At 45.3% G+C, this 20252-nt stretch overlaps 2 protein-coding genes and 1 pseudogene across 3 annotated transcripts; 1 reads left to right on the top strand and 2 right to left on the bottom strand.

The window, feature by feature from the left end:
- Positions 1 to 229: 229 nt before the first annotated feature.
- LOC136501598 (disease resistance protein RPM1-like) lies at positions 230 to 7907 on the bottom strand (annotated as a pseudogene).
- A 431-nt stretch (positions 7908 to 8338) lies between these two features.
- Positions 8339 to 12839, top strand: LOC136500378 (ankyrin repeat domain-containing protein 2A-like). 2 transcript variants are annotated; one of them, XM_066495716.1, is made up of 9 exons: positions 8339 to 8568; positions 9409 to 9518; positions 9721 to 9930; positions 10010 to 10158; positions 10232 to 10403; positions 11245 to 11337; positions 11839 to 11919; positions 12270 to 12409; positions 12486 to 12839. In XM_066495716.1, exons 1-9 carry the CDS (start codon positions 8535 to 8537, stop codon positions 12583 to 12585), a joined length of 1089 nt encoding a protein of 362 aa, XP_066351813.1. In that variant the 5' UTR covers positions 8339 to 8534; the 3' UTR covers positions 12586 to 12839. The 2 variants fall into 2 exon arrangements, with proteins under 2 accessions (XP_066351813.1, XP_066351814.1); XM_066495717.1 differs by lacking the exon at positions 11839 to 11919 and having other exon boundaries at positions 8341 to 8568.
- A 2846-nt stretch (positions 12840 to 15685) lies between these two features.
- On the bottom strand, positions 15686 to 19715 carry LOC136500850 (uncharacterized). Its single transcript, XM_066496311.1, has 11 exons — positions 19264 to 19715; positions 18604 to 18698; positions 17724 to 17781; positions 17454 to 17648; positions 17214 to 17290; positions 17012 to 17094; positions 16848 to 16899; positions 16631 to 16699; positions 16437 to 16523; positions 16181 to 16245; positions 15686 to 16076 (listed from the first exon to the last, which is right to left on the bottom strand). The coding sequence occupies exons 1-11, from the start codon at positions 19409 to 19411 to the stop codon at positions 15980 to 15982; spliced, it is 1026 nt and encodes a 341-aa protein (XP_066352408.1). The 5' UTR covers positions 19412 to 19715; the 3' UTR covers positions 15686 to 15979.
- Between the last annotated feature and the right edge of the window lie 537 nt (positions 19716 to 20252).

Here is a 20252-nt window from a genome sequence, read left to right as displayed (position 1 = left end):
GATGTATCGAGGCCACAAGACACGCCGGCGAATAGGTGGGTGGCGACGACGGGAAGCATTTGTGGGGGCATCCGCCGTAGCAGGTCGGGATGGAATTGGAAGGAGAGCACGGATCAGGACTGGGTCGTTTCGTTTTAATTATTTTAGGGCCCATTTGGATCTCAAGATACTAGTGTGCTTCGGATGTTGGTCGAGTCTCCCTTCAACTCAAAGCAAACCAAAATGCTACGCAGCCATGACGATATATGATGCTCTTAACATCGACACGGTGTAGGTTAACACGCAGTTCTCGTAGTACAGCCCTCCACCAGCTGACAGCGGAAGAGCTCTTTCAGTTATCTCCTCAGGCAGCGGAGGTGACCTTATGCAGCTGACGACATCCTTTGGGTGGGGGCGGACTCTGACGCCGTGAAGCGAAGAGGTTACACAGATCCCGTCCACCTTTTTCTGCATGCCCAATTCATCCTGTGCACAGATTTTATTTACTTTTATATAGTTTATGTAGGAATTCCACCTAGCTAATACCGGTAGATACTATACATGGATTAAAACGAAACACACCACACGCAAGTTGTAATAACCAGAGAAATTTTACACAAAAGGAGGGGGGGCAGCGAATTAAGAGGAGTACCTATGTCTGTAAGCAGCTCACTCCCTCTTCAAAACAGGGTTCTTTGGATTCCTGGAGACCTGATCCTGCACGCCTCCCATCAGTTCCTCGCTGCAACCACCCTTGATCACAACTTCCTTGAGGCTCGAGAGATATGACAGTCCTGAGATGGAGCTTCTGTGGTCTAGTGTATCATGAAGCAGCAGCAGCTCAAGCTTAGGCGTTGCCCCTGCTTCATCAAATTCCATCGATTCAAGGTTATATATGTGATACAGGTGCAGCAGCATCAGACTCGGGAATGCCTGAAGGTGAGGCGGAGGTTTTCACCCTCGAATGACTCCTTCAAAAGACGTAGGGTGGTCACGTTGGGCACCTTGCCAAGGATCTGTATGGTGGCATCCAACTCTGATAGCTTCGTATTTTCAAGCTTCAACTTCACAAGATTGTGGAGCCCCTTAATCCATTCCGGCAATTTGATCGGCTTGAGGCTCTGGAGATGTTTTGAAGGCGAGGACACGCCATCCAAGCAGCCACATAAACCTGTCTCTGCTTCTGAATGCACTGACAATGATTCTAGGCTGCTGAGCTCATTAAGGGTGGAACAGAACTCCTGGCAGTTTTTCTTGTTGATGCCCGTCACACCGAACCTGCGCAACTGGGTGAGACTTTTTATATCCTTTAGAATGTGCTTCCCCACAGCGATGTTAACAGTACTCAGTGTGTGCAGCGCTCTCAGCTTTCTTAACCCTCTCGGCAATGCAACACCATATCCGCTTAGCTCCAAGAGTACAAAAGGATAAAGGTGGCAGCAAAATCCTGTGCAGAGATCACGCCTATTTATTGTGCGACATTCATCAAGAATCCGAGGTGCACAACACGAGGCACAAAAGAGAACCGAAAGACCGGTCAAAAGGCATATCTTGTTCTGCAATAGCTTTGGCACGTGCACAGATTCATACAAATTGCTTACATCTTCCTCATGTGCCAGAAGTTTTGTCCCCAGCATAGATATATTGTAACTTCTTGAGATTGATTGTGGCATTTGGCAGATATATTATGTTTGTATTTTTAATATCCAATGTCTGCAGCTGTTTCAGATTAGCGAATGAATCTGGAAGGTGACAAATACTGTCGCATCCTCTTAGAGAAAGGTACTTTAGGTGAAGAAGCTTCTCAGTTTCTTTAAGATGGTGATCACATAGATCTTTGTGTTTTCCAAATCTAGCATTCGTAGAAAATGCATCTTGGCAGACATGAAAAACGGCCTCCACTTCCCAAACACTGTTAATGGCCGTATACAAGACGGGTCCACCATACCCTCAAACTCTCCTTTGTCCCCGTCCCAATTGTTGCTTATAGTGAGGTGGCGAACAACACCGTGTGTGTTTAAGCTGCAACCTTCTTCTAGTCTAAACACAAGATTTTCCTCCGTTAACTTTGATATGCTAATTTCACGCGTTAGATCATGGACTTTGCAAGAGTTGTTTTTTTTCCTACTGAAGGGAGATTGTTGCGATGGTAGCATCATGCCCCTGTCAATGAGTTCCATGAAGTACAGGTCACCCCTTTCTATCATAGACTGGCCACGCACCTCCCTTGGGTAGCCTTCTGCAATCCACCGATGCACTAAACGTTTCCGACTAATATTGTAGTCTTCAGGAAAGATGGACAAATACAAGAAACAAGACTTGAGGTGATAAGGTAAGCCATCATAGCTTCTAATGAGGACATTTGGTATCCTACAGAGCTCTAGATTCATCTCTAGCTCAGCACTAATATGCTCATTCAATTGTCTCCACTCCATGTGATGTGACTTTTTGGTTGCTTTGCCAAGAAACCACCAATGGTGACTATCGCAAGAGGAAGTCCATTGCATTTCTTCAGAATCACTTTCACTTCTTCAGCTAATTCAAAGTACTGCTTATCCATATATGCAACTGTCCCAAACACCTGAATTTATTTCAATTTAGGATTTCATTACATATAAAAATATAAAATAATTGGGATTTTTTTCAATTTGTTCCTTAGCGCGGTTCTGATAGACTATAGAATTTCTTATTCTTGAAGATAAGCATGATATTTTGGGAAAATAAAATCAGCTTTTCCATGGGAGTTCACATGGTGACCACGCTTCAATTCAAAGCTAGATTTCTTGGAACCTGACTTGCCTAAGAAGCACAGGGAGTAAAAGTGTAGCGTTTGGGAGTCTGCTTTTATAGAACTTAGGCAAGCACAGAGGACGGAGAAAAAAAACTGACATCCCTATTGGGCCTTTAAATTTGGTTGTTGGCAAATGGACACTCATGTAATTAGGAAGGCTCAAGTCCACCTAGGTCTGTTGGTTCTTGGTTATGCTTCAATTTTAATCAAAGTCTCTACCAAATCAAAGGCTTAGTATTGTTATTAAGAAGTTCTAGGTTATTTTTTTTCTTTCTAGTCACCTAATAAAATGACAAAAAAATTTATCATAAATAGATTATTGCATTGAGTAGTATATGCCTTATGTTAGTATGAGTAGTGTATCAGCACAAACTCTTGGGACTTTATTGATAAGTTGCTATGTGCGTGGACACGCTAAAGGATGATGCACAAAAAGAAAATATTTCCCGCAAATAATTTTGCATGCCTATAAGTTCCATGTCAAATAAAGTGGGCACGATTATATTCTATCATACCTTTTCTGTGAAGAGGTCATACGCATCTTTGTATTCCAGAAGCTTGAGCTTGTATATGTTTATGTCTTTCTTTGAACAATGTTTAGCAATATTCTCTTCCCTTGTGGTTACTATAATCCTGCTCCTTGTAACAGCTGTAGGGAAATAGTTTACAACAGCATCCCATTCTGCGGTGGATGATATATCATCAAGAACAATCAAATAGCTTTTCCCTTGTAAAAGATCAGCCAATTTGTCACCATTCCCTTCCTTATCACCCAGTTGTGTAGCTAAGCTATTGAGGAGCTCACTTTGATTGAAACGACGCTTGATTGTGATACAGGCACGCTTCTCAAACATAGCACTGAGCTCTTGGCTTTGGTGGACATGTTTGACTAAAGTTGTTTTCCCCAGACCACCCATTCCGTAGATAGAGATCACCTCAAATTCTTGACTATGTTTATCTGAAATCTTTTTGATAATTTCTAATTTGTCATTCTCTCGCCCAATGAATTGAGATTCCTTAAAAGCAGCTAGTGTCGTTTCCATGAGGGTCAGTCTCTTTCCATCCATAGAGGTTTCACTATCAATAGTCCTCGTAGTGTTTGAACTAGAGGCTTCCTCTATTGAATCCGCTCCATCCTGTGAACCCTAAACACAAGCTATCCAGGTTAGGTGTTGCTCAGTATTTCATAGGGTAACGCTTAATGGTGTGTCGAAGCTTCAAAAGGTTACATTTTTAGGTTTTTTTTTTTGATTTGTACCATTATAATTTTCAAAGTTTGGAGAAATACCATTATTATTCGTCTATTTTGAAGCATAGCATTACAATTCTTCACTTCCCATAAGAATGCCACAGAATACGTATGAGGATGAACTGGGCCCAGCTGCAGGCATATATGACGACGCGTATTCTCGTATGGACTTAAATGCCCTCAGCACCCTATCCACAGCAGCCCCTCTCTCTCTCTCTCTCTCTGACGCGTAGGCCCCACTTGTCATCTTCTTCTTCCTCCTCTTCTCCTCTTCCCTTGCTGAGCAGCAGCCACCGGCGTGAGTCCATGGCTGGCAGTGGCAGGCAGTGGGTGGCCTGCCACCTGTGGACTGTGGGCTGTGGCGGTGTGTGCCTGTGTGGCCTATGAGCTATGGCCCCGATCAAAGCAAAGGAAGCAAGAGGAGCGGCAGGCCGGCAGCACACAGTAGCTGCGCGCCGTCGGGCGAGCTGCTGCCCGCGACGGGAGCGCCGCAGCGTCCGCGCCCGCGCCCGCGCCCGCGTCGGCCGGAGGCTGAGGGACCACTGCCGCCGCGCCGTCCTTCTCCGAGGCCTCCAGCTCCAGCGCCTCTAGGATCTCGTCGAGGATGCGGCCGCCGGCACATTCAGCTCGCCCAGATGCTGCGCCCTTGCGCTCCGCTTGGCGCCGGCGGCAGCCTTCGACCCCGCCTCCGCGGTCGCCGTGGCTGTAGCGAGCTCCTTCTGCCTGTTGCCAGAGCAGTCGGTCGTTCTAACGACGAGCTGCTCTTGCTCTGCATCTGCTGCTCAGTACCATCGCGTTCGTCACGGGCCACCGAGCCTCGCCTTCGTCGCGACTGCTCTGCAGCCGTTCCCGCCCTTGCTCCGCCGTGCAGCCCTCTTCCTCTAGGCCGGCGAGCAGCTCGGACACGTCGATCGTGTCGATCCTAGCATCAGCCGGCTCGATCCTGCACAGGCACAAGCGCTGAGGATCGGCGACGGCGGCACTACAGGAGATGCTGGATTCGCAGGCGCGGGGGAGCGCGCGTCCGCGACGGCGGCGCCGCCAGTCAAACACCGTGTGCCGGCTGGAGGTTGAAGGAGAAGCTAACGGGTGGGGCCCACATGTCAGCGAGTGGAGGGAGAGAGAAGAAGTGTGGGTATTTTTGGACATACGAGAATACACTGGCTTCTAGTCACCTGCGCGTGGGCCCAACGTGGTAGAATACGTAGAAATGGCACGATTCAAGCTGAACAATAAATATAATGGCATGTTCCTAAATAGGTGAATAGTAATGGTATTTCTTTAAACTTGCAAAACTGTAATGGTACCCATAAAAAAAATTATGTAGAGAACAAAATTTTGCTTCTTCAACAGTACTCTCTCCGTCCATCAATTTAAGGTGTATTTTGATATGGGAAAAGTCTTACAAAGTAGACTTTGATCCTTATTAGTTTTACATTGTTTTATTTTATCAACTGCTACAAAATTAATATTATCTTAAACCCCACTTTGAATAGAAATCTATAGATACAACTTTTATACACTAAACAAACACATAATTTGGCTAGTTGTTGGTCTTTTTTTTTAATAAAATTTGCTTTTCACTATTCAAAATATGCCTTGCATTGATGGACGGAGGGAGGCTGTGATAGATATGCAACAATTAAGATAGCTAAGAAGGTAGGCCGATAGATAATATAGAAAATAAGTTTCATTGTAGGTTCCAACAAAACATCAGCTGCGATTTAGTTAAACTGGGAAGTTGAACTAGAAAACAGTAAAGTAGACTAAGCTATCTGGTTTCAGGGCTTTGAATGTTACCTTCTCATAGAAAGCATAAAGAGTCTGGTCAACAGACAATTGCTTGTGCTCTAGAAGCGCAACCTCTGTCCCAACACATAAGTTTGCCACTTTGATATGCTCTGTGCACACTATGAATCGGCTCCCATTCTTGTTATTTGGGAAGCATGTTTTGATCTGATCCCACTCTTCCATAGAGGAGAGATCACTAAGCACGACCAGGTAACACTTCTCACTCAAAACTTTCTTGAACTCATCAACCAAATCATCTTCATTCATCATCCATATCCTCCACAGATCTTGGGCCCCAGGAGTTAAACTTCTGCTTTGTATTTGTTGCTTCATCTAGGATATTAACATAGAATTGCTCGATGATATTCTTCACAAACTCTGTTTGAATGAAAGGATGCATGATCCTGGTCCATGCATGGTACTCAAACTTCTTCTTCCTCTCAAGATCATCATAGGCCATCTTTATGATGGATGTCTCCTGAGGAACACCACTTGTTCCCCATACAGAGATCACTCTAAGGTTCTCATCCTTCATGTTGATCAATTGAATGAAATCGAGTTTTGCTTTTTTGTGTTGCCTCCTCACTTCCTCAGTGCTAGACATTGTTTCGCTGGCCATGTTGGATTGTCCAGTGGTGGTGGTAGCCTTGGAGCTAGGGCCCTTGATGAGGCGGTAGCGCACATTCCTCTGGCTGACATCCTCAACCTTGGCTCGAAGCTCCTTCATCTTGTTGGCTACACGGTGGCGTTCCAGCAGCATGAGAGGGATGTGCCAGAAGCGCCACCAGGATGGCTTCCCAATACAAACAGCAAAATCCTGGAGGGAGTCCTCTGCATCATAGGCCACGTCACGGACCTGTTTCACCCAGGTCTTGATCACCTTGTGCTCATCTCACTCCTCATGTGCTGCCATCAGGAAAGCCATCATCATCTCAAGCTCATCCCTAATGAAAGCTTGGTCTTGCTGGATGCCAAGCTGCAAGGCAACCTCCTCCGCAACGGCGGATTTGGCATAGCCAAGAGCTCCATCCAGCACAGACTTTCCAAGGCTAAGCCCTGTTGCTTCCATCACCGCCCTTTTTCTTTCTCTCACACACTCTGTTGTTGTTGAACAGTATATGGGGATAAAGCAATTGAGGAAAACGTAGCAACACAATGTGCAAAGAAGAGATCGATGATCCGAACTAAGAAGCTGAAGAAACAGGAAAGATACCCGCTTGCTGCGTCTCAAGGAAAGCAAGAGAAGATACTTCGGTTTATTAAATATGAAACATTCCTATCTTCTGCTTCAAGGTGACAGGAGGAACAAAGCAACATCGTCCTCTTATCTTATCTTGGTAGCACACTCAAAGGACAGATGCCAAAGTAATGCATTCTCGACACAGGGCAGTAAGCTGAAAACCTCAGGAAGCTTGTTTTGTTTCTTTCTGTTCCACACGGCAGATAGAACAGAATCACTGCTTTCGTAGCTTTAAGCAAAGTTATTACCTAGCTAAAGCTAAAGCACCATGTATTCCTGTCATCCGAAGGACTGAAGCCAAAGCAAAGGAGCTGGTCCGGTCGGAGAAGGAATAGGGAGGAAGATGAGACATTTGCCTTACACCTTTGCTTGTTCCAGACACCCAGCTCCCGGGAGGGTAAGGAAACTGGACACCCAGCGATCTGTGGCTGCTCTGAGGATGCCACCTTTCTTAATTGTCATCTGTGAGCATTAGCCTGAAATGTTGCAGCTCCCGTTTCTTCTTCCGTCGCTGTGTGCATCCGTACCCAAAAAAATACTGAAGAAAAATAAATAGATGGTCAAGAACTCAAGAGCACCCTCACAATATAAAGGATAAAATCAGACCTCCTCTGTGCATTATGGGAAAACCGAACCTTTTAATTCGTGGAACGATGTGAGATTTTAATCGACGGAGTCGGCGTACTGCTGCCGCGAGTGGGAGCAACCACCACCTCCTCGCGGATTAAAATCGAGCGGCGAGCGACCAGGTCGCTCCAGCCGCCATCGGGCCCTGGTGCCCTGCGGCGGCGAGCCGGCGACCGGGAGAGCGCCATCAGAGTCCGGAAGGTGGAGGGGAGAGAGAGAGGCAGCCACAGCGGTGCGCAACTGCGCATTGCGGCCGCGACACGGACGAGAGCAAGACAAAATGGGCCATCTAGCCAAACAGCCCACAGGCCAAATGTGCCTCGGGCCGTTCAGACTCGCCTCCGGCCCGGCCCACCTACACCTCCCAGCTCACCTCCCGAGTCCCGACGCCCGCGTGTCGTGCCTTCGTCTCCTGCGATGAAAACGGAACGAATATTTTTACACCGTATTTAAAAAAATCTGTTCATAGGTGAGTTCAGATATTTAATATTTAATACCGTATTTATATCTAAATACTTAAATTGTATATTTATGATATTAATATCTAATCATATCTTATCTATATTTAAATCTGAATTCAAATATAAATATAAAAATAAATATAATATCGATAATATTTGTCCGTATCCGATTCGTTTTTGTCCCTAGTCACTAAGTCACTAGTCACTAGTCACTGGTCCCTGCCCTACGACCCTACTCCACCGTCCAGCAGCGCCGCCGAGGGGCGAGGCCGAACCCTCCTCCGTTCTCCGAGGCGGAGCACGGCCTTCCGGACCAGCTTCCACCGGGGCAAGCGCTAAGTCGCCTCGAATTCTTCCCTGCTAGTAGCGGGCGCCCTCCTCCGTCGCTCTACCGGGATGGCGTCGAGTGGGGATCCGCCCGGATCTGCTGGTGAGGGACTCTCTCGCTCGCTTGATTGGATGTTTTGTGTTCTACTCTGTTCCGATCTTTGCTGTGCTCGGAGAATCGAGTCCGCGTCTTCCTCTGTGGATCGACCTGCTGCAGTTCATCCAGTCAGTTGTGGATTTGTTTGCTGTGTCTGGTAGAGTGCTAATCCAATTCATTTGCCCCTCTGGCTCGATTCGGACCCCGCGCGAGCTCGATCTTAGTGTTAGGGTGCTTGTTACTCTGAATTACTGCTGCTGATAATGGTTTGTCTGCCGAAAATCGGCAGATCAGTTGTACCCTCAGCCCTAGGGAAGTCCGCCTCTGCACGCAAAGAATGTCAATTATACTAATTTTGTAGCAATAGAGTATATTTCTGCAATTGTTCGATGAGAATTTGCAAATTCATTTGGCTGCCCACTGATCAGTCGCAGTAGAAAAAAAAATAAGTGGTCTATTCAACTCAATTTGTTTATTACATTCCTCATGTGTTAGGTTTGTGGGGGAATTCTAGTGTTTACGGGTGTCGAATCTGATGTGTTAGGTTTGTGAGGGGAATTCTAGTGTTTACGGGTGTCGAATCTGGTGTGTTTGACCAGATATCTGGTGCATTTGACCAGATTACTTCCGTCTGCCTTTTCTTTTTAAAATATATAGGTAGTGTCCTTCCATTCTAATAAGGTGAAAATAAAGAAGTTCAATGATAGCATGTTGACTCAACTATGGATTATTTATGAACTCACCGAACTGTTGTTCAGTTCCTTTCAATTGTTGTTTCATTTTGCTTTGCTGTCATAGTTAATTACCACATGATGTCTGTTCTGTTCTTATCCTTTTCTTTTGCAGATGAGAAGAAAACTTCAAAATCTGAAGGATTTTCCGACGAACGTCAAGGGGTTCCTCCAGCAGGCTTTTCAAATCCTTTTGATTTTGCTTCTATGCAAAGTTTGCTCAACGTATGCCCCTCTATGGCCATATAAAGTCTGTAGTACATACTGATCTTCCTAAATGTTTTTACAGGATGGTGTTGTTCACTTAGTGAGTATCAATGCATTATTGTAGTTTTACATGCCTGCACTCTAGCTTTATCTGAATCTGCATTATCTTTTATTTGATGGACCCCGCTGGTTACTTCAAAGTTTACCTTGTTATGTGCAGGATCCATCTATTAAAGAGATGGCAGATCAAATTGCAAGGGATCCTGCATTCAACCGGATGGCTGAGCAGCTACAGAATAGTGCTCATAGTACAGGCGAACAGGGCATGCCCCCATTGGACCCTCAACAATACATGGAAACAATGCAAAAGGTCATGGAAAACCCCCAGTTTATGACAATGGCAGAGCGTCTCGGGAATGCTCTTATGCAGGTACCATTGGAAAACCTCCAGCTGGTTTCCATTGTCTTATTTGTCTATCAGTGCCCAAAGTCTCATTTATTTGGCTCAGGATCCTGCTATGTCCAGTATGCTGGAAACCTTTAGTAGTCCATCACATAAGGAGCAGCTGGAAGAGCGTATGTCTCGCATTAAGGAAGATCCAGCTATGAAGTCAATTCTTGATGAGTTAGAGAATGGTGGTCCTTCTTCAATGATGAAGTAGGTCATATCTACTACAGATATGTTTTGTTTATAGAGTTTGTTTGTGACATTCCTTGCTGTCCTCCTCTAGGTACTGGAACGACCCTGATACTCTTCAAAAGATTGGCGAGGCAATGGGAGCTAGCTTCCCATTTGGTGCAGGTTCTTCTGCTGAACCTTCTGCTACTGAAGAAACTGAGGAAGAAGGTGGGGATGATGATGAATCCATCGTCCATCACACTGCCAGCGTTGGTGATGAAGAGGTAATGAGAACATTGGTTTGAATGTTCGGTTTTAATTTTTGTATTGAGTTGTTTTGGACTTTGCATATATTTTTATATTATATATGCTGGTGACACTACAAATCTACTTCATCAATGTCCATTACTACCTTTTGGTGTTTGCCATATATCTATTTAATCTGAGTGATGCCAGTGGAACATAGGAATTTTGTGGCTGTCATTGTCATGTTGGTGTTTTTAGGTTAGATGTTTCTTGTAGCTATTATAATCATGTGGATGTTTTCAAATAAGATGAACTTGCTTACATCGCTATCTTGAGACATTAGGGCAGACTAGTTAACCCCTAGTCATTGACTTTCTGATTCTCAAAAATTCACTAGACAAATATATGTGATTTGCGCACCAACCACTGCATCTTTCTGCTTATCAGTCATTCGTGATTTGCTCTTAAATCGCCTTTATGGACATGGACTAATATTTGAACCTGCAATATTATGTTCAGTGTTCACATGGTCATAAATTGATGTATGTTTTATTAATAATCTTGATAAAGTCATCAACGAAGGGCGGGCCTAGTGCAAGCGGTAGAGTCTTACCGCATGTGACCGGAGGGTCCCGGGTTCGAGTCGCGGTCTCCTCGCATTGCACAAGCGAGGGTAAGGCTTGCCACTAACACCCTTCCCCAAACCCCGCACAGAGCGGGAGCTCTCTGCACTGGGTACGCCCCTTGATAAAGTCATCAACATTGCATGTTTTGTTCTAAACATCAATTTATCTGTCTTCACAGTAAATACAGTTAACACCTTGCTACTGGGTTTTGATTTTGATATGCTGATGTCGCCTTCTAAAATTCATGCAATAGGGTCTCAAGAAGGCACTAGACGGTGGAGCAGACAAGGATGAAGAAGACTCTGAGGGAAGAAGGGCCTTACATTTTGCATGTGGGTACGGTGAGGTATGCAGATCTCCTCAGCCTTGTTAATACGTGGTAAATTCGAACTTGTGGAACTAATGAATGTCCAATGATACCAACACTTCAAAATTGTTAAATCATACTACCACATGACTAGGCAAGCTATGAACAAAATTATATTAACTTTTGGTGTTTTTAAAACTTGTGGCAGTTTTCTAATTACTGTTCGGAAACTAGCCAGCTCTTGAATATTTAGCTTGTTTAGGGTCTAAAAGACTTTTACTTTTCAGCTATGATAAAATCTAACTGAACATAGGAGGTTTCTTGATAATTTTATGAAAAATGAAGGTATCACATTGGAGCCCCTAGCATTGCTTTAAATTTGGTGGGACTGCCAAGACATACTGATTACCTCATATTAGGTGCCTGCAAAACACTTCCTTGGACGCCTAGGCTGTTTTTTGATACACAGGTGGCCAGCAGCTTTCTAGGAGTTGGTAATGGTTCGCTTTCTAACCTTGAGATAATTGTTATGGTATTCAGAGTAGTTTTCAGAAGGGCGGGCCTGGTGCAAGCGGTAGAGTCTTACCGTCTGTGACCGGAAGGTCCCGGGTTCGAGTCACGGTAAGGCTTGCCACTAACACCCTTCCCCAGACCCCGCACAGAGCGGGAGCTCTCTGCACTGGGTACGCCCTTTTTTTATTCAGAGTAGTTTTCAGGACCTTGCTGTTGAGTAATTGCAATTTGTGGTCTTTAGGATTGGCGTCATAGTCCTTTGAAGGTTGTATTGATGCTGCAACATTAAAATCTAGGAGTGATCTTATGCTGTTTGTTATGATTTCATAGGTATAGTACTAGAACGTTAGGTGGTAAAATTTATTTGGGAAATGAGTACATTTGTTTCCATATTTGTTACATCTGTTTGGTATCTTTATTGATACTAGTTTTAAAGAATTTGGTGAACTCCATTTCAGTTGAAGTGTGCCCAGATCCTTCTTGAGGCTGGTGCTGCAGTGGACGCTTTGGACAAGAATAAGAACACCCCACTGCATTATGCCGCTGGCTATGGCAGGAAGGAGTGTGTGGATCTTCTTTTGAAGCATGGTGCTGCCGTGTAAGTTAAATCATCTCTTTCCTTTCCCAAGGGTGATATCATCGATGTTGCTTTGACCGTCTCCAATGTACTGCAGAACGCTACAAAACCTGGATGGGAAGACTCCCATCGACGTTGCCAAGCTCAACAACCAGGACGAGGTTCTCAAGTTGCTCGAGAAGGACGCCTTCCTTTAAGTATCATGGCTTCCATAGACACATGGACTCTTGGTTCAAGTATGGTCATGTTTCATGTTTTTGTTTGGATAGCCGCATATCGGGTCCTTGTATCTGTTTTATGCCTAATTGCTATCTGATCTAGCGCATGCGGGTCATGTTACAGTTAAGAGGCTGCTGTTTGAACAAGCATGTAATGGTCTACCGTACGTGACTTGTGTATTCCCACTTCATTTCTGATATTGAAGCTCATATGCATGTTATTTCCGGCCTTCCGGATCAAATTTCATGGTGGTGTATCATGGTTATCCAGGTGGTAAGGTGAGGCGTGGCGACTGATTACTGTCTTGTGCTAAAGAGACTGGCGGGAGGCGAGGTGACGCCTTAATAATTATAATTACGGACTTGCTAGCGTTCGGACGCAAAGGAAGCAAATAAGTGTATAGCGCATCGGACTTTCAAAGGGAGCGCATCAACAGTGGGCCTGTGTTGCCCCGGACACTTGTCCATGCCACCCCGAACATTGTTCGTGTTGTCGGTCACTTTTCACGTGTATCCCATGTGCATCATCTGATCTATTTTTGAAACATCCAAATGCAACAATTGCAACTTACAAAAGAAGACAAATGAAACACTTGAAACAAACGTATGAAACACTTGCGAAAATGCTTGAAAATTTTTGAAAATCATTGCAAACATATACAACGTAAAGATGAAACACTCGCAAACATATACATGAAACACATGAAAACACTTGAAACATATGCTTACAACATGAATGCATATGTAACATCCAGATAAACCATTGCAACATTCGTCTGAAACATATGAAATATTGGAACATACACTTAAAACATACGTGTATGGCCATTAGAACATGTGCAACATCTCGATCTACTTTTGCAACATCGATATACAACACTTGCAGCATACCTCTGAAACATCTGAAATACTTGAAACATACTATTGCAACATGCGCTTTTAGCATTGCTCGCTGCTTGGACAAATGGAGGCTTGTCGACACGGAGCTCGACGTCGGCGCGAAGCTCGATGTCGCGGAGTGGCGTGGAGGTCGCCGATGTAGATCTCGTCGGTGGCACGGACCTTGGCAGGGGCAGGGGCAAGCCAATAGAGCGCGAGTCTGGGCGGGGGCACGCGGTGCAGGTGGGTGGAGCCACGCAGCGCGAGCGGGGGCGACGCGGCCGAGGGCGGGGTCCGTCCCGGAGCAGAGGCGCGTAGCACGCTGAGCGCGTAGGCGACGCACGCGGGGACAACACGGGCGAGGCGCAAAGCGAGCGGGCGATTTATCTAGCATTACTGTAATAATTAAGGAAAACTTAAGCAGCTTAGAGCAGTAGATGATGAGCACAGAGAAAAGGGAAAAGGAAAAAAGATGAGTATGCGCCCCTCCACTCCTGGAGTTCATCTAGAGTTATCATGCATATGCATAATAATTGGTCCTTTAACACCCAGGTCATGTTTGAATGATGTAGATTTCAAAAGCTTTGGTTTATAATCTAAAGAGGTACAAAACAGTGGTTTAGAAGAAAAAAAAAGTAGTGTCTAGAGTTTCTAAAATTCCAAAAAGACTAATTTTAACAAAACCATGGTTTTAGAGATGATAGGATTTGTTGTATCTAAACACTCAACAGTTTTTGAACAAATTATTTTGGGAAACCGTAGTAGTTTTCCAATACTCCAAAAATATTTTGCATCTAAACATGGCCTCAGCATTCTTTTGGAGGCTAACTCGGTTTGTCGACGCCCCCATCAAGTTTATCCTTTTTGAACTTGTCCTTGCCACCTCCTTCATAAACCCTAGCCCCGCTCCATTCCAATTCGCATCGATGCCACATTGGCTCTGTCTTGGCCGCCTCTCCGCGACTCGGTCCTTCTCTAGATCCACGATCCTTTATCAATCTTTCATCTAATCCTTTCTCAATCTTCTGGTTATCTACACTGACACATGCCACTTGTTTTGGCCATCTTAGGCCCTGTTTGGTTTTCCATGACTAAAATTTAGCTACTAAAATCAATGATTAAACTTTAGTCACCCTTGTTTGGTTCTAGTGACTAAAAGTGACTAAAGATTATTAAAGTAGTTCAACAAAGATCAAACTGCCCCTAATGCACAAATCAGGGTGAGGGACCGGCAATAATTTTGGGCAGCCATGTCCACTGGGTACTTTAGCTCACTTTAGCTACTACTAAGGTACTAATGTGACTAAACTACTTTAGTCGGTTTTTAGTCAGTTTGTTTGGTAGTTTAGTAGCTAAACTTTAGCAGGGGGAAACAAACAGGACCTTACTCATATCCTCTATTTTTGGGACAGTTCAACCCAAAAGCTTAAGCTGTTGACGAGAGATGAACAATTCACTTATACTCCAACAAATAAATCTATCCTCGAATCCTCTTTCTTGATTTTTTTTTCCTTAGGTTATTAAAGCCAGCTGATAAGGCGGCTGAAGCTGTTTTGTTGTGAGAGAAAAATAATGTAGATTCTAGCTGATAAGCCGGCTGATAAGTTCAGGCGAACAGGCCCTAAGGAACCGGAGTGCCAGTGATGGATGAGTGCAATCACTGGTACATAAAGGTCGCTCGTAATCCTAGATTTGTTACCGTCTCTGGGAACACCACCACCGGGGATTTTGCTAAGTATTTCAATGATTGTTTGTGGTAAGTTTGTACAGTCTTGGCAGTATGTTTGCTCCGTTGCTCATCTGATATCTCGTCTAATAATGTTAAGACTGATAATGTTGTCTCCTATAATCCTATTATGTTAATGTTGATTGGCAATTCCAGAAGAGGACCTGAAGTCCTAGGCTTATTGATGTCTCACACAATGGTGATAATATTGTTGAGTGTGTTGCATCTATGTGGTTCTGAGTATGGTACAACTGACGAGATCTTTGTTACATTAGATAATGCATCTGCAAGCACTAAAGCCGTGGGTAAACAAAGACCAATATTATCTAGTATGTTCTTCCGTCTTGCACCATGGCTATGCTTGACACTTTTTTTTTTTTTTTGATAGGGCTATGCTTGACACTTAGAACTATAGAGTCCTTAACTTTCGTGAACTATATATAAGGTCAAATTGGTTATGTTTGAAGAATTGGCAATGCATCAGCCTAATCTTCTGACGGTTCGCTGTTGGTGTGTTATCAACTGTTCTTCTTTTACATAAATAAAATTATTTCCGTCAAATCTCAAGTAAGTCCTGCTACACTTCATCAAATTCTCTGACAATATTGCCGCTCTCAAGCAGTCCAAGCCTGAACTCTCAAGCTCTTCCTGTTATCCTAGTACAACAACTCATCACAGCTAATCTAGTAGCCTCCTGGATGTCTGGCAGCCGATGGGACCTCCTTGCTAGAGAGTGGGGACGGGGCAGCCATTGCTGGCACCAGAGCTTCACACTGGGTTCTGCGTTCCAGCCTCCTCGTCCCGGTCCTTGCCATGCTCGTCGCTGGCCCCGGCGACCTGTGCCGTCTCCACCTCATTGGAGCCCCTGCGTGCAACCAGAGTCCTCTTAGTCTCAGTAGTAGTAAGAACCATATGTGTAAGCGTGCCAGGTTGCAGCCATATCTGAAATGATGGTGAAACGAGCCATACTTGTATGAGTATAAGACGATGCCGCCCGCCGTGGCAGCAAAAGCAACAAAGTAGATCCAGTCGACCTGGCCATGTGTAAACACACGCTCGGTGAGCACATTTTTGTCAGTTCTAGTATTGCTTGGGAACGATGAACTTAGTCAAGCTGAGTCATCTACGGTTCCAACTTGGGCATGTTCTATAGCAAGGTACTAGTATCTAGTTCTCCTAATAGGGAATTCTGAATGTGCAGAAGAATGCAGGGCAGTGGACAAACCTTCTCATGATAAGCGAAGATGCGGATCAGAACAGCCCACATGTCTGAAGTCAGGAGCGAGAGGTTCAGCATGGTTGCGCCACATATCTGCAACAGACAAGGGAATGCGAATGCAAATGCAACATCAGAAAAAAAAAACTGAAAATACTACTATTAGTCAGGATCATCAGTAAGCTCCAGCAACCCTGCAGTACCTTTAAAATTATTGGTACAGTGGAGTAGAACAGGAACATTGCTACTGCGAATCCAACAAAAGGGAGCACCTGAAACAACATAAAAAAGCCATGATAAGGAGAATCGTAACCATGTCTGGATAATAATAAAAATAATAATCTAGGATTTGCATTGATCAGAGTTTAAGGAATAAAATCAAAATGTTTGGCATCAAGAAGGATGGGGAGATATACTTACAGCACCAGTAGTCCATGTAATCGAGTGAAGTTCTTTTCGCTCGAGTATACTACTGTTTCAATGTCAAGGAAACAATAATAATAATAAAGAAAATTCCTTGGATGGAAGGATGAGAGTATAGGATATGATCGAAAAATACGAAAATGGGTTAATTCCAAGGATACATTTGTATGCCACTGACAATTGCTCCAAAAAGTCCCAACATTGCCATCAACTCCACTCTGTTGCTTTTCTTGATAACAAACTCCTGAATTTCAGTGAGAAGAATTGCTAAATATCTTTGTACACGTTTTTTTTCCAACCAACAAGAAACAATCATATAAACAGTTGTGACATGCAAGTTAAGCCAAGCAAGTCGCTGGTTACCTCAGTAACATTACTGCAAGCATAAAGCATTGAACCAAGAATTACAAACAGATCACCCTTCAATGGATGAGGTCCTTCTGCAAGACATGTCAGAATGTAAGGGAAAAAGAAAATATGCTATGTTGATGAATGTTGAGCACAGAAATTGAACAATTTTCCAGTGTCCATGAAAATATTGTTGTTTTTATATGGCACTGTAACATAGGCACATATATAGCACGACAAGAAGCATATTCTTACTAGCTCGATCAGAGGCATGGACGTCTGAAAATACAACTAGTATAAGGCCAACCACACAAACTCCAATGCCAAGGAACTTCCTCAACCCATACTTCGTCTTCAGAAATACCCAAGTAAGAACAATGACGCACGGTATCGACCAGCAATCCAACAGCATCACGCTTGTCAAAGATGTGTACTGGTATGACTTCACAACTGCACAAGCAAACAAAAACATTAATGGAGCCAACAGAAATTGAAATAATGGTTTAATTTGTGTTAACTACATACCGATATAATTAGCTTCCACATCGATAATTCCAAGTATTAAGTAGTAGTACCATTTTATCTGCACAGAAAAGGGTACAGATTCTGCATTACGATGCCACCTATAAACATTGTCACTGCCAACCAAAAAATTGGCCTAACCAAGCTGTATTTGAAAACAGAATCAGAATATTTTTCAAAAGAAGGGCCCCAAGGCTGTCCCAGTTTCTTTCAAAAGATGAGTTTAGTTACAGCCTCTAAGAGAAAAACAGAATCAGAATAAGCCCTTGTTTAGTTGGAGGAATTTGGATTTTGGGGCTACTGTAGCACGTTCGTTTTTATTTGGCAAATAGTGTTCAAACATGGACTAATTAGGCTCAAAACGTTCGTCTCGCAATTTCCCACCAAACTGTGCAATTAGTTTTTCTTTTCGTCTACATTTAATGCTCCATGCACGGGCCGCAAACATTCGATGTGACAGGTACTGTAGCAATTTTTTGGAAGTTGGGGTGGAACTAAACAAGGGCTAAGCATCAATCCTGCTGTGCTCCAGTCCTACACCAAGATTACAGGCAGTGATCATAGGCCCTAACTATTGAGAAGCGAAAAGATAAGATATATAAATGCACATGTGACATGTCAAACTTGTAGGCTACACTACAAGCAAGCTTCAACGGTGTAGAAAGGACCGGAGGTCAAAATGGAATAAAGCCAAAGGATGGCCATGCGCTCGAGAAGCCGCAAATGGCCAAGAACAGGAATCAACAGGTTCGGCGCGTTGATCCCTGAAAACATGACAGTTGGAACTTTGACATGACAGCTGGACATTTTCCGTGTATGAACTTTCTGACATGACAGCTCACTCTGACGTAACAGTTGGAACTTTGAAGGATGCATTGCATACCGTGAGGGGCTGCCGCCGGTAGAGGAGAACGCTGCCGTAGGCCACAGCGAGGAGGATGTAGTTAAGAAGCGACTGCGATGTCGGCGCGTTGATCCCTGAAAACATGTTGCAGTGTCAGTTAACTGATCAGAAGTCGGAACTATCTCAACTCGAAAGCTAGGAGTACTTTGCAAGAAACTAAAGTGAGCTGAGACCAACGTATATATCCAACTGAAACAGAACAGTTAGGGTATTTAAAAAAACAACTTTTCCCCAGTGAAATGATTAGTCAAAGAGCTCAGGCATTATACTGTTGGGGAAAAAAAAAACCGTGTCGAGCTGGAGCAAAAGCGTCGCGAGTCGACTGCAGAGGATCCAGATTCCCCTACTTCCGCGCTGCACCACCAGAAGGGTCAAAAGCGCAAATCTTTCCCGCAGATTTCGATCGATTTCATTATCACGGAACGTGCGTGCGCGATCCCTCAATAATTCCCAACAGGCAACACAACAGTACCGAGCACTCGCCATCGTCGGCGGTCGGTGGTCGGCGGCGGCGGCGAACCAATCGAGCGCGCGCGATGGCTGGCGGCGGCCGGCGGGTGGGCGGGGAAGGCGGCGCTGCGTGTGTAGTGTAGTGTAGTGTAGTGTAGTGTAGGACTGTAGGTATACACGCAGACGTACCTCGGCGGGCGAGCTCGGAGGAGGCGAAGCCGGTGGCGGTGATGAGCAGCGAGACGAACTGGCCCAGCGCGAGGCCCAGCAGCGTCTCCCGCCGCACCCACCGCCGCAGCGCGCCGCCTGCTGCCGCACCCTCGTCCGGCGGCGCCATTGAGTACTAGCCCTCTCCTCCCTTCCTCTTCCTTGGACCTCTGTCCTCCACGCTTGCTCTGCTCCTCGCCGCGCTGTCCGGCCGCCTCGCGCCGGGAAATCAATCGGTGAGGCGATCAGCAGCAGGTGTTCCCCGCAGCTGTGGCACCTGGCAGGGCACTCTACACGGCGTGCGCGCGCCCTTGTTCCCTCCGTCAGCGCGCTGCGTGCGCGCGCCGCGGTGGTGGGAACTGGCGAACTCGGAAGCCAAGAAGCTGCCAAGGCTAACAAATTGCCAGACAGACAGACAGCCCCCGCGCACACGCTCTAGCCGGAGGCTTTTATACGTGTGCTGTTAAAAAAAGTCCGTAATTACATGCAAGCTATTAAAAAAGTTGATCATATATATATATATGTCACCGTTCTAAAAAAAAAAACTCTTTCCAAGTCATTCTATTCGCATTCTGTTCATTTTTCACCGTTTGGAAGTCCTGACAAGTGGGTCAGGTCAGCCAAAAAGTCAATAATACTCCTCTCATCCATATCCTCTCTCTCTCTTAAACTCGACCTTATCTCTCTTCTCCGCACGCGCGCCCCGCGGAGCTCGCCTGCGCCCGTGGCTGGCCGAGGCGGAGCTCGCCCGCGCGCGCCCGCGGTGGCCGGGGCGGAGCTCCTCCGCCTCGAGCTCCCGCGCTGCCATGGCGGACAAAGCTCCCACGCGGCCATGGCGCACGCCACGGCAGGCGGGCCAGAGCTCCACCGCCTGGAGCAGCAGTTGCAGCAGCCCCAGGGGCGAAGCTCCAACCGCCGGAGCGTCGGCTCTGCGGACGGGGACGATGGCGCGGCCGCCTCCGGCTCCGACC

Source organism: Miscanthus floridulus, chromosome 13 (genome assembly GCF_019320115.1).
Source record: "Miscanthus floridulus cultivar M001 chromosome 13, ASM1932011v1, whole genome shotgun sequence".
Classification (NCBI taxonomy): Eukaryota; Viridiplantae; Streptophyta; class Magnoliopsida; order Poales; family Poaceae; genus Miscanthus; species Miscanthus floridulus.
The sequence above is the reverse complement of the archived record's forward strand: the minus strand, read 5'-3'. Positions and strand labels throughout refer to the sequence as shown.

Coding starts and splice junctions, on each gene's coding strand:
- LOC136500378 (XM_066495716.1), top strand. CDS start 8,535: ATGGCGTCGAGTGGGGATCCGCCCGGATCTGCTG. Junction 8,569..9,408: donor GGATCCGCCCGGATCTGCTG/GTGAGGGACTCT, acceptor TTTCTTTTGCAG/ATGAGAAGAAAACTTCAAAA. Junction 11,920..12,269: donor GGTCCCGGGTTCGAGTCACG/GTAAGGCTTGCC, acceptor ACTCCATTTCAG/TTGAAGTGTGCCCAGATCCT.
- LOC136500850 (XM_066496311.1), bottom strand. CDS start 19,411: ATGGCGCCGCCGGACGAGGGTGCGGCAGCAGGCGGCGCGCTGCGGCGG. Junction 17,291..17,453: donor CCATGCCTCTGATCGAGCTA/GTAAGAATATGC, acceptor CATGTCTTGCAG/AAGGACCTCATCCATTGAAG. Junction 16,246..16,436: donor TCTTCGCTTATCATGAGAAG/GTTTGTCCACTG, acceptor ACACATGGCCAG/GTCGACTGGATCTACTTTGT.